The 13981-nt window shown below is 42.3% G+C and overlaps 1 protein-coding gene across 3 annotated transcripts in view; it reads left to right on the top strand.

Annotated features, from left to right (window-relative positions):
* Positions 1-13981, top strand: part of ripor2 (RHO family interacting cell polarization regulator 2) — a 66373-nt gene that overhangs the window by 39886 nt on the left and 12506 nt on the right. For all 3 annotated transcript variants that reach the window (XM_083925820.1, XM_083925819.1, XM_083925821.1), the window contains exons 2-6: positions 2483-2603; positions 6000-6155; positions 6662-6740; positions 7500-7523; positions 7896-7949. In XM_083925820.1, coding sequence (XP_083781946.1) covers positions 2483-2603; positions 6000-6155; positions 6662-6740; positions 7500-7523; positions 7896-7949 — 434 coding nt within the window. The remainder of the gene's footprint in view (positions 1-2482; positions 2604-5999; positions 6156-6661; positions 6741-7499; positions 7524-7895; positions 7950-13981) is intronic.

The raw sequence follows: 13981 nt of genomic DNA, 5'->3' as shown, positions 1-13981 counted from the left end.
ATATCATTTCTGTCGTCCAAACGAATGATTTTAAGCAAGTTGTTACTTTAAAAAAAAATGTATCTAAAGAATACTCTTCGAGTATTTAGCTTTAAAGGCCTCTTATTGTTAAAAACAATAATCCTTTTTATCAAGGCGCTATATACAAAATAATGTGAAGGTATCAAAATGCTCAATCTACAGAGAAATTCACACAACCTGTATTCATAAACAGTGCTTTTTAAACGAGCCGTAAAGTCTTCTGTACGGTTGTGATGTCACAACTCTACTGTATAGAGGTAGAAAGTGCTGCTGCAGAGCCGTTACAGTCATGAGGGGAATAACATTGTGTTATTTGAACATTAAAGCATGTAAACATGTTCTAGTAGAAACCCTAAATACAAGTATTAATTCAAATGAAATCCAAAGAATATTCCATATTTTTTCAAAGAAGTAAACAAGATAAATGGTTGGCTACATCTCTGCAATCAAACCCGACCATGCTGTTTGAAGCTAAACTGTCCATGCAGATGATTCATTTACTGAGTCACAGCCCATCAGGGTCCTCAGTGTTAAAGTGAGCTAGCTGCTATTAATAACCTGAACAGTATCAGTCTCACCGGCCTGTCGTCCTGCCTCCACAAAACAAAGCTCTACTCTTTCCTCGAGTCCCATGCTGGGTCTTTGTGTGGCTCTCTGTCTGTCACACAGACCAAAGGAGGGGAGATTAGATTGCTCTATTGCTTGCAGCACTGAGGTGTCTGTGGACGAAGGTAGTGTGTGCTTGCATTTGTATGACAAAATGAGCCCCAAACAGAGGTAGTCTGTCCTCTGGCGACAGGAAGACAGACAGATGGATCAGTGGGGGGGAAACAACGTACAAACACAAGGCCCTGCAAACAGAGCAACACAGACACCAACAAAGATGCAGTGTTTTGCTCGTCACGTCATTTTTCAAGGTTGTTTAACTGGTAACGCTGTGGGATGGTTTATCTCGTTTTGTTTGAGGAAGAGAAGCAGGCGCGCAGGAGGGCTGAATACTGAGGCTTAACGGGCCGATTCCTCCGCTTGTTAGTGGAGTTTAATTTGATTTGACAAATCTGTCTCTCTGCTCTAGGCGTGTGTGTTTAACATATATTTTTTCCTGTGCTCAGCTGTGAAGTGACACAGAAGAACAGAAATGACTCTTCCTTGCTGCAGTGTTTACAGTCATTACATTATTAACACTGAGATCAGCACGTTGGTCAGTTGAGCTATTCAGTCAGGATTTACTCCTTGAATTTGACTGATGCTGATTTGGATTTGGTGTGTACCTCACTGCATGGAACTCCATTAAAGCCTGTTGTACAGTATTTAAGGTAACACAAGGCCAGAGATTGCTGAGGCATTGTTGGCAGCCCGTCATGACTTAATTAATGTTACTGATAGTGGAGACACTGAATTTAATAATGATGTTGACTGAAAAAACTGCATATCAAAACAAACAAACAGAGAAACTCTGATTGCAACACACACACAGTGGGAGATTTACTTCATTCAGTGCTCAGGGCGCCATTACTCCAGTATCTTAACATAGAAAAGGTTTATTTGATGCCCATTAATGTCCTGAATATCGAGTACAGCCTCTTTAAAGTTTTAATGTATAAAGCTAATTTTCAGGGTAATAATTGTATTTTGTATTTCTACTTGAACATGCTAACATGCTTTAATGTTCAAAAAACTTTTCTCATACTCTGTCTGAATATAGCTATATTCTCTGTTTTAGTGCCTGTCTCTTTATATTGTGGATTTTTTTCATACCCACGTGAGCCATCTTACATTCTACATTATCTTATGAAAAGGTTGAAATCTGACGGGATGCTGCTAAATATAAACACAGTAATAAAATATGTCTTATCAATAGGAGAAACTGATTGGACAACTCAGCGATAGGACAGTCTGAACAGTTTTTTCCTGGGAATTAGATTTTGAAAAGGCAAAGTGGCCTTTAAAGCTCCAGCAGATCTGTGGCACAATCCTCAAGTATGTCGTGAGTTCTGTGCTTGTGCTTCATCTAAAGAGACGTCGGTCTGATGAAATGCCTTTGTTTTCGAGGTCGACCTCTGAGTTAAAGTAGAAAATATGCACAAACACAGAAAGTGACAAGAGTCACTGCCTGAGGAAAGAACCCATGAAACCGTAACAGTTGAAGTATGTTTGCAGTTCAGTGGGGACAGGTGGGCCAGAGGAGTTGAGACTTGTTAGAGCAGGTTCTGAACGCTGCTCGTCCTTATCGCACGAGGCAAGCGTCGCCAACAGTGCCTGCTTTGTCCTGCCTTGCACAATGCTTCCTGCTCCTGATTAACCTTACTGTTGACATGCTTTGGGTGTTAATTGAGTTCAAAGGATGCTTTTTTTGGACCCATATTGTATTACCAAGCCTGACCCTGAATCCGTCACTCGCTGTCCAAGTATTGTCAGTGGATTTGTAGGTGATGGATTTGTGTGTGTGTCTTTTCTTCAGGAGTGTCGTCCCGCGTCCCGGAGATCATGGCGGCCGGCACCCACTCCCCCGGAGGGCCCAACGGTATAATCCGGAGTCAGTCCTTTGCCGGCTTCAGCACGCTACAGGAACGCCGCTCTCGGTGAGTCTTTAAAATCGTTGATCTGCGGCCCGATGATGTTATTGATATCTGAAATGACAATTGATGTCAGGGGGGCAATTTGATTTTTCCACAGTCAAGATAAAAGTATCATAACCTCATAAACTGTATTGATTTTGGAGGTGAAGCATGTCTTGAAAATATGTAAATGATCTCTGTTTCACCAACATTTAAGGCAGCTCATCCAATAAATAGCTGACAGCAGATCAGGCATTTAAGAGCCGCCTTATCATTTTGATATTTTAAAAAAGGGTATGGCACTGATTCAGTATCAAATAAAGTTTGGGGAGTTGCGAGAGACTCGCAGATAAATGTCCATGTCTTACAGATTCCAGGCCCTTATTTTGTTACTCATTTGTGAATTCGGACACTCAATCCCAGATAACCCTGATGACATCATTAGGGTTATTTTTAGGACCAGACCCTTATAGATACCGGCAGATATTATCGGCCAATATTGGCTTCACGCAGATGTGTCAATGTCATGTCTGTATCGGTGTATATGTTGTCTGATATGCATCGATATGAAAACCTTTTTTACAGAACATGAATGCTTATATAATTATATTATATTGGCCGTCTGTGTTTGGTTGTGAAATATCCCTTTCAGAAATCCATCTCTGTCACCAGCCCTGGATTTAAACATCACTGACACACAAAGACAACCTTGCAGCCACACAGCCAGCTTTCCCGATGATTGTTTCATTCATAGCCTGGTTTTGAGAAGTTAGAGATCGCTGAGTGTCTGGAGAGATTTTATCTGCGTTCCTTCCTGTTTGACTCACGTATGACGTGTCTCGCTCAAGCATCAAAAGACAAAGCCCTCTCACACTCACAGAAATATATCTTACAATGTCTCGGCTGTCAACGCCTGGTCCTCTTCAGCAGCCCCCTAGTCCTGCTGAGACAACCTATTTGAAGACGCTGTTCCCCCTCTTCTCTCTCCGCTCAGACAGTGAATGGAGTAATTGGCTGGAATGACTCTGGTGTGTGGGCGACTGACAGCGACTGACAAGTTCAGCGTTCTGATAACGAGCGAGGTGGAAAGCTGCAGCAGAGATGTGGCTTCTGAGTGTGTTAGTGTTATTCAGCAAGGACTTTCTGTATGTGTACCCATGTGCATGTTTTGTGTGCATTTACGCTTGTACGCATACTGCAGACTTTGACATTTGTGTCACAATTATAAGTCGGTATGGAACTGTGTTAGCGTCTATGCATATGTGTGTTTCTGTGTGTGTGTGTCCCTGCCAAGAGACCCTTCTACACTACAGCTTGCGTGACCCCAAGGCTACGCAGTGCTCTCATTCAGCGGTGCCCTACATTCGTGGCAGCTTAGCTTAAGTTGTGCTGCGTTCCCTGGTACGCTGCAAGACATGGCACGTTCCAACTTGTCAAGCGCTGGAATTGCTTTCGCCATGACTCAGGGCTCGTTTCATTAAGTCTACGGAAATGTCATTTGTCCGCTAAATCTCTAATGGTTTTAAAAGCTGAAATGTGCATTAACGGGTTAGATGAGTGTGACCTAACATGGGTGATGTGAGGAGAGAAAGGATTGGGAGGTGGCTTTTCTGTGGGGAAAACTGCCTATTTTCCTTTATTTGAGCAAAGAAACTAGGCTTCGACGTGGTGCTGAAGGTCTCAATCAACAATTTTGATAATCTATGAATCAGTTTGCAGATTTACTCACTCACTCGCTCACTCACTCACTCACTCACTCATTCACTCACTCATCTTCAACCGCTTATCTGGGGTCGGGTCGCGGGGGCAGCAGCTCTAGCAGGGGACCCCAAACTTCCCTTTCCCAGGCCACATTAACCAGCTCTAACTGGTGGATCCCGAGGCGTTCCCAGGCCAGTGTGGAGATATAATCTCTCCACCTGGTCCTGGGTCTTCCTGAGGTCTTCTCTCAGCTGGACGTGCCTGGAACACCTCCCTAGGGAGGCGCCCGGGGGGCATCCTTACTAGATACCCGAACCTCCTCAACTGGCTCCTTTCAACGCTAAGGAGCAGCGGCTCTACTCCGAGTTCCTCACGGATGGCTGAACTTCTCACCCTATCTCTAAGGGAGACTCCAGCCACCCTCCTGAGAAAACCCATTTCGGCCGCTTGTACTTTAACCTCTTTTAAATGTGAGGATAGGTTGCCTTTCTTAATGAGCAGAAGGGGTTTTACTGCTTTTTCTTGTCCTGATGTTATGGTTAATTGTTTTTGCATATCGGACTGTTGGTCAAACAAAACAAGATAAATTATGTCACTATTGGCTCTGAGAAATTGTTACTGTTTTCTGATGTTTTCTAGTCCAAATGATTAATTAATTAATTAAAAATATAATCATAAGATTCATTTATAATGAAAAGAATCATTAGTTGCAACCTTTTTGTACACATAATAATAAGTTTTTTTCCCATGTTTTTTTATCATAAAGCAGGTTGAGGTGCTATATAAATACTTTGTGCATTCTGATACTTTAGTATTTATAATCAATGCCCATATTCAGAAACTATGTATTTGCGAAACAAGTATGACCCTGAAAATGAGCACAATATGGAACTTTAAAGCAGCCTGTGTCATTTCCTGTTATACTATATCAGCTGATGAACTCTGTTTAACTCTCCACATTTGTGGGCTTCTCCCCCCTCTTGAGTCAGTCACACTGTTGTTGGTCTGCTCGGAAGAGAGTGAAGAACACATGAATGCCATTGATTGCCGGGAGTGTGATTGTGCCCCAGAGTGTGTTCGTAAGTTCACTCTAGCAGAAGATAAATGGCAGCCTTACAGGTCAAACACAGAGAGTGGGGGGTGGGAAGCACGTGTTTGCATGTGTTCACAGATGTAGCACACCCCTGTGACTGATGAAGACTTTCACCTCTCAGGTTATTCTGTGAGTTCTGCGTGTTTGGCAGGTTTTTGCTGAATAATATGTAGGCTAAATGTGTCAGTTCTGTGTAACTGAGTTATCTTGACTCAATATGATGTCTCCATCAGACAGATAAGATGAATTCATGCTGAGAATAGCCCAAGAGCATGTTCAGGATGCTGTGCAGTAATACAGAAATCTCATATAACGCTGCATTATCACAGGCAGCTGCAGCCCTGGTTATCTGAGATACTGTGGAAATCCCATGTTGAATATTTAATATGAGATGTTATGTCATTACTGCACGAGTGAGGGACATTGCCGTCATAATCATGCTCTAACTTGGAACTACAGTCTTCATAAGACTGAGTTATGACTACGACACATTTTGACACAAATTGCAGCTTATGCCTCTGTTTTTCCACCATTGCACAAAAGATTAAGAACATTCCTGCACACAACATGGGTCCCTCTGTTGCACTCATTTATGCGTGTGTGTGTGTGTGTGTATTTGTGTGTAGGTGTAACTCTTTCATGGGGAACTCGGCTGTGCAGAAGAAGCCTCAGTCCAAGCCAAAGAAGCCTCACCTGTCAGGACACAAAGGAGGGAGCAGCTCCAGAGAGCCGCAGCCCAAAAGACTGGAGGAAGTTTACAATGCGCTCAAACAAGGCCTGGAGTGAGTAAACAAACACTGATACTGCGTACACACGCATTCACTCAGTCAAGCAATGGAAAATGTCTTCCTCGTCAATATATAAACTAATCAAATGCGCCAGAGTTATCATTTCCTTTTAAGTTGGAGAGACTATATTTATATAACAGCACAAATACTCATGTAGCAGTGTGTTTGCATTGCTGTCATTATATACATGCATTCATTTCCGTCAAAGAGACAGGGTTATCCCTATTTTTCCCGGGTCCTATGTTCCCTGGTTGCGTACTGTAAACCTATGCCTTCTATGATTTAATTCAGAATTTTGTTAGGGTTAGGGGTTAGGGCTAGGGGGTAGTGTTAGGGTCCTCATGGAATTGCTGTGGAATTCGGCACTGATTGTGTGAAAAAATAACTGACGGGAACAAAGCGGGGAGCATAGGACCCGGGGAAAATAGGTACGCTCCCACAGAGACTGACAGTTTCAATATTTGGAGTTTGATTCAAACCTTTTGTTTTTTGTCCCATAGTGAGTATCTTGAAGTTCATCAAACAGAACTGGACAAACTCACATCTCTAATGAAGGACATGAAGAGGAACTCTCGCCTGGTGAGAAGCTAGCGTACAACGTGCATATAAGCCACAGTGCCTCACCCACATGCCTCACCCACATCTTAAAGGGTGTTTTAGGAAAATTGCCTTTTCTCTTTCTTGTCAAGAGTCAGATGAGAAAATTAGCTTAGCTTAGCATAGAGATTAGAAACAGGAAAACAGCTAGCCTGGCTCTTTCCGAAGGTAACAACATCTGCCTCCCAGCACCTCTATGGTCACCAAGTATTACATTTGTTTAATCATACAAAAAAAATACTAATAAGTTAATCATCTGCTGACTGAAGTTAAATATTTTACATGCATGCTTGAGAGTGCATCTTAGTCTCAGCATCTTACTCTTAGTCTCAGCAAATGTAGCTATTTTGCCAAAATGTATTTCCCAGATTCAGTTTGTTCCATCATGTATGTATACCTTCTGTTGCTTATATCGCACAAAAAGCAGCAAGCAGTCTTGCAGACAGCTGGGATTACTTCAGATCTCAGCTCTTTTTTCATTAGCATGTATTTAGCATTAGAGATTCACCCATGGCAAACACATTTTGATTTTGTTTCAGTTTCACAGTCACACACACATTGTACACATACTGAGTCAATGCTGCCGATGGGAAGGGTGTTTAACAGCATCTTTTTTTGATGCCAGACAACTACAGTCTGCTTTGCATTTCTTAAGCAGCCTCAGCTTTGTCGTCCTTTGGTACTAACTGTGTGCTTGTGTGTCTTTGTTTTGTGTGTCTCTGTGTGTGTTTTTCTCTCCAGGGAGTGCTGTACGATCTCGACAAGGTGAGTTGATGGAGGGGAGGGTCCGCTGTAGCAGCCGCTCCAAGTTTGGTGTGAGCTAGGGGAGAAATCTTTGATGTAAAAAAAAAAATGTTAACACCAGAAGAAAAGAGGGAGGAGGGACAGGGTGAAGTGAGGGGATAAAGGGATTGAGGAATAATGCAGGAAAAAAAGGATGAAAGGAAAAAGAGAGTGTGTGATGGGACAGGAGAAGAGTAGATTAAAAACAAGTAATGCCATTAAGTTTAACATTTTTGACAACCTGCGACATTTTTTTCTTTGACAGGCTTGGAAAGTGTGCCTCATTATATCCTGTAGTATGGACATAGAAACCATTATGTCATGCATTATTCTGCTGTGTCTGTCTTCCTGCAGCAAATCAAGACCATTGAGAGGTACATGAGACGCCTGGAGTTTCACATGAGCAAGGTAAGAGCCGATGTGGTTTAAAAGCACTCATCGGTCACTTTATTAGGTGCACCTAATACGCAAATTTCTTATCAGCCAATCACAGGGCAGCAACTCAATGCATTTAGGCATGTAGACATGGTCAAGACGATGTGCTGTAGTTCAAACCGAGCATAAGAACGGGGAAAGAACATGGATTTAAGTGACTTTGAAGGTGGCATGGTTGCTAGTGCCAGATGGGCTGGTCTGAGTATTTCAGACACTGCTGATCTACTGGGATTTTCACGCACAGCCACCTCTAGGGTTTACAGAGAATGGCCCGAAAAAGAGAAAATATCCAGTGAGTGGCAGTTCTGTGGGCCCAAATGCCTTGTTGATGCCAGAGGTCAGAGGAGAATGGCCAGACTGGCTTGAGCTGATAGAAAGGCAACAGTAACTCAAATATCCACTCGTTACAACCGAGGAATGCAGGAGAGCATCTGTGAACACACACCACCTACTTTCTAGCAGATAGGTAACAGCAGCAGAAGACCACACTGACACTTTATTAAGCACCAGGGGCACCTAATAAAGTGGCCGGTGAGTGTATATCAGTCACACATGGAGGGGCAGGGTTTATGACCTATACTGCAGCCATCGGGGGGTGATCAATTCCTGCCTAGCTTCTTGGTTAAGTTTAGGGGATGTTTTTGGCCTCACTTTTGAGAAGCTGTCAAGCCATCCATTTTAATATGCACTCTATGATTCTGAAAAACGAAAGGTACTAATTCGCCCACTCAATTTTTCTCACTTCCTGCTGATTTCCTGCTGCGATTTAACTCCACAAACAACTGATGCCGTCTAGTTGGCTTTTCTGCCAGGTCAGGGTGGTATTCCTGCTCTCCTTTGTGTTTGTGTATTAGAGAAGTTTCCAGCTGGTTTAATGGTTGAGGCAACAGGCAGCCAGGTAGGGACATTTTTTTTTCTATATCCTTCTTTGTACTTTCATCCCTGGTTGGGGAATTAATCTCCTGCAAGGTTGAACAGCACTGTGACTTCCACGTCCCCTTTTTGTCGTCCTGTAACCTCTTGCTGTGCGTCCAATCAGACGTGACAGCAGGCAATCAGAATACAAACACCCAAACAACAGCGCGGCTCCCTAAGTAACCATGGTTACACCGAAGACGGAGCCTTTTGAAGTCCTGAGGAGCACAGAGGAGTCAGGGATTGGGTGACATTAACCCTTTGTGTTCACATACATCCTGACTATGAAAACTCCCCTTCATATGTCCAGAAACAGGCACAGAAGAAAATGACAGAATACAAAGAGACAGTCGTCCTTGGGCAGATTAGTGGATGTGTTTCTGAAGGGTTGGAGGAGTGAATCTGGGTCAGGGCAGTTAGTAGGCTACTCTACAGCGAGGAACGATTGGCAGGTTCCTTTAAAGTAGAATCAGAGGAGGGAGATGGAGGGAACATAGAAAAAAGGTCTGATAGTCCAAAAATAGGTGATGTTGTCTTAGAAACCAAAACGAATCTGCCTGCGTACTCCACACTGACCCTGATCACAAAGAGAAAACACGAGCAGGTTCAATGCTTCTTCTGTCTTGTGAGGTTGTCGCAGGAGGCAGTTAAAACAAACACGCACTCAAAGCCTTCCCACTTGGCATCCAACATTACTCTGAAGCTCTTCTGTTCTTTCAAGCTCTGTGCAAAAATACATTTGTAAATATTTGAGGGAGTGACTGATTTATCTTGTCAGACAGGTAAAAAAAAGCCCTAAAAGTTTGAGTAAAAAGCAAGTTAAATCTAGCACTCGCTGTGCTCTTTCATTCAAAACCATGAACCATTGCTCCTCCGCCAAACCCTCAGTCTTTGATCGACTCGCTGACTTTGTCCAGGTTATTACACAAACACATAAATACATTCTTTTCTTTTTTTTACAAATTGTTATCAGTTTCTCCCATGGCACTTCTGTACAACCAATTGTGTTGTTTACTATTATTTGACTGTAAGAAGTAGTCATGTAGCGTACCATACTTTTTCTGACAGAAGTATGATGTTCTAAAAAATGTTGGCTGCAACTTCCCCATGTCAACTGAAAACGTCCTTGTGCGAGTTTCAATTTCATATCACTTATGTCAATATTATTTAATTGTATATTATGTATTAAGTTAAGTAGGGAAGAGGAAATGCATGATGGATTTACTAAAGTTATGCCAAGACAAAGAGCAGCCCTGGATGCCCCCTGCCCCTTAAACAGCTATTGGCTTAACTAACACACACACACACACACACACACACACACACACACATACACACACTTTTTCTCTCTGGAGGAGAGTGGAGGTGTCTGGCAGCCGGTCTTCTCACCTTCAATCTCTGTCACTCATCTCTTTAATGATGCCCTGCTGAAACTAGCGACCAACACACACACATACCCCGTAGATCCTATCCCATGCAGGACATCATAGGGGTTGTACTGAGCCACCTGCTTCCTCCATGTGTGCCAATTATTGCTCGGACATCTGCAGGCAGCCAGCAGCACGAGCAGGAACAAAAGAGGGGGCTGAGTTGAGTCACACACACACACACACAAACAACTTGCTGATGGATGATTGTTAAGTCATCGCTCACAGCAGCTGTCCTGCACAAAGGGAGCCGCCTGAGCACAAACACTGACAAACGCGTACACACCTACTGTAGCTCACAGCTGCTGAATATAACTGTGAAGATCTCTTTTATTGAGGTAAAACACGTGCTGCTATTTTCAGGCTCTACTTTTATTCATACTGTATGTGCCCGACATCCAATCGCGCGTGTGTGTGTGTGTGTGTGTGTGTGTGTGTGTGTGTGTGTGTGTGTGTGTGTGTGTGTGTGTGTGTGTGTGTGTGTGTGTGTGTGTGTGTGTGTGTGTGTGTGTGTGTGTGTGTGTGTGTGTGTGTGTGTGTGTGTGTGTGTGTGTGTGTGTGTGTGTGTGTGTGTGTGTGTGTGTGTGTGTGTGTGTGTGTGTGTGTGTGTGTGTGTGTGTGTGTGTGCGTGTCGCCAAATTCAATCCACAGTGAGTGTAAATACTTTGCATATGATTATTTTTTAATATAGGACCTTTTTGCTTTCCCCTCTTCCCTTGAATGCTAATCTAGCCACACACACACACACACACACACACACACACACACACAGAGTTCCCCTGAGAGGGGCTTGTGTGTTTGATGCTTTTTGATGTGGCCCGCCTGTTTTAATCTGCTTATAACCACTCGCCCTCGAGCAGAAAGTGTGTGTGTGTGTGTGTGTGTGTGTGCACCTCACAACCTACAATCCGGATAACGGCCATATTTTAAGAGGATTCCTGCCATATCACAAAGAGTCTCTTCTAATATTTTAAATCCCACAGTTGTACAGATGTACAGTAGATACAGACACAATCCTTTAAAACTCCCAGTGATACTTCATAAACAAATAAAAAAAACATCAGATTTACCACCAAACACGTATTATTATTTAGTAATTTCACAAGGATTAGCTCGGGGACTTAAAATAAGAATTTAAAGTGGATATTTCACCCTTCATAAATGTGAACACAATATTAGCCGTATAATTGATTCCCCAATAAAGATCTTCCCATAATCCCTCTCTGGGTCTCTGAGACATTCAGGCTTTGTCATCCCACTGAGATGTAATTAATACAGGGTCTCAGTCCATTAAGGGGACACAATACGGAATATATTTACATTTAATATCTGTTCACAGCTGGTAAGAGTTCATTAAGAAGGTTAAGGTGCTTTTTTAAGAGATGAATTGTAAAGTAGGTTGGATTTTTGTATTGCCCATCAATCGAGAATTGTAGAAAATCAAAACATCCAGTATTATATGTTAGAAACGTTATGGATATAATGTTGTGCATAGACCCATGATTTTTTATTATTGCTTTTGATATTTTCTTAATTAATTGTTTAATCATTTAGCATAATAAATATCAATAAATTACTATCACAAGTCCCAGGAGCCAAAGGATGGGATGTTTACACTGTTTATTTGCTCGAATAAGATTCCCAAACCAAATTATTCAGTTTATTATTATAATGGAATATATTGATATTTAAAAAGCTGAAACCAATGAACTTTTGATATTTTGCCTAAAACATGACTGAAACCATTAACTGATTATATAAGTTGTTGCTAATTCATATTTTTTTCATTTCATTTTCATGTTAATTTTTTTGTTTGATGTCACTGCTTCACTCTTTAAATCCATCTGAACAATTTCAAGACCAAAGAGAAATTACTTGCTATCATATTATATATATATATTTACATGTATATGTTTTACATTTTGTCCATCTGCCTGTGTTGAGGTGTCTGCCTTTTATGTTTTTTTTGGTGGGGGGGGGGGGGTTGAAATGCACCCGAGGCGCAGCAATATGCTGGTGGCCGTCCTCTGTAGTTGAGCTTGGCTGACCTTCACAAGGACATTTCCTTGAAGGCAGCAAGGGGCTATTGTAATTGGGGACAAAAATGAGCTTAATTAGCTGATAATGATACGATTACTGGTTGCCTGAGAAGAATGATGGTTATTCATCAGCCCCAGTTTGTGAGGGGCCAATTTTGTTCCACATCATTTTCTCCAAATGAGTTACTTGTTATCGCTGTCTACTCATTTATGTGTGAACAATATTATTGTATTTCTTGACATAATAGTGTTAAAGTTCACTTGGATGAATGTGTTTGTTTGTTTGTCTGTTTTTTACTTCCACAACCAAAAGCACAGTGTGCTGCTTTTGTTTTCTCTCGTTTAATTGTACACAAACTTGTTTTAAAGCCTTTCGATTGTTGGCTCTGAATCGGCTCCATGTGAATCTGAGATCTGAGGATAACAGTTGTGCCTGGATGGTATTTTATAGTTGGCTCAGCTCAGCTGCCCCTCCGCATACGCCACATACCACAGACAGACAGGCGGGGCTGGGTCCCAGTCGGGGGTGGGGAGTGCTGAGGGGGACTGGTTGGTTTGAGGTGGAGTTGGGGAGATCTGGGGTTGGTGGGTGTTTTCTGTACATATTTCTGCAGATATGTTGTAATCAGGCTGTGTTACTCATCCCACTTTAACTTTGTACCTAATGTGCTGATGCCCACCAATACCACCACCACCACATGCTCTCTACACATGTTAACATGTGCACATCCACAGAGTCTGCTCACACAAACATGCTGGCAGTGTCAGACACAAAGATACATAAACAAACAGTCAGAGAAGCTGCTAAGATGGCAGGAGCCAGAATGGCCCATTTTCTCCCGCTTCTCCCTAATGAGGGCCATAAAGAGCGTGAGGCATCAATATTTCAGCGCTCTCGTCAGGCAGGCTGCAATATTTCCCTTTGATGAGGCTCACCAGAGGTGTTTTGTTTTGCCCGGGTGCCACTCTGATCATATGTGAATTCGGGTAGGCAGGAAATTATACAGACAGGATGCTGAAAATCTGGACTGCTGCGTAGATTGTGGTTTCTGGGAGAAATTACTTTGAGTGATTCAGCAGTGATTCATTTTGTTTTCATTGTTTTAAGGAGAACTGGTGGACTTTTATTTTGATTTGGGAGGTTATAATTTTAACTAATATTTTCATAATAAATATTGCCTACATTTGACCTTGCTGGCGGCGTGGTACTGTGGGCCCAACCACTTTGGTCCCGGCAATAGACAGTATAATAAATGGACGTAGTCTCAGTGACGACACCCAAAGGTTTCTGAAGAGTAAAAAATCGAGTGGGCGGCTCCTGGTGGCTTCAGAGAGGCAGAGTGAAGCCTACAGTCTCCTGTGAGGGCATCCATTCGACTAAAAGACCACCATGAGGTTATCGTTTTAAATGACATATCTGGCTTAACACCTCGATAATATTGATGGGGGAACAACCCTGAAATGTGCCCAAATAAAGAGCTGAGAAGACAAAAGACATAAGGAAAATACAAAAAAAACAAACAGTAAAGACAAACAAATCAAAACAGATGAGAAAACAGATTAAATGGATAGAATTATAGAAAGTATCCTCCTAAAAGCTGAAAAAATAGCCGACAGAGTTACA

Source organism: Echiichthys vipera, assembly GCF_963691815.1.
Source record: "Echiichthys vipera genome assembly, chromosome: 13".
Classification (NCBI taxonomy): domain Eukaryota; kingdom Metazoa; phylum Chordata; class Actinopteri; order Perciformes; family Trachinidae; genus Echiichthys; species Echiichthys vipera.
Note: the sequence above shows the minus strand (reverse complement) of the source record. Positions and strands in the feature narration are given on the sequence as shown.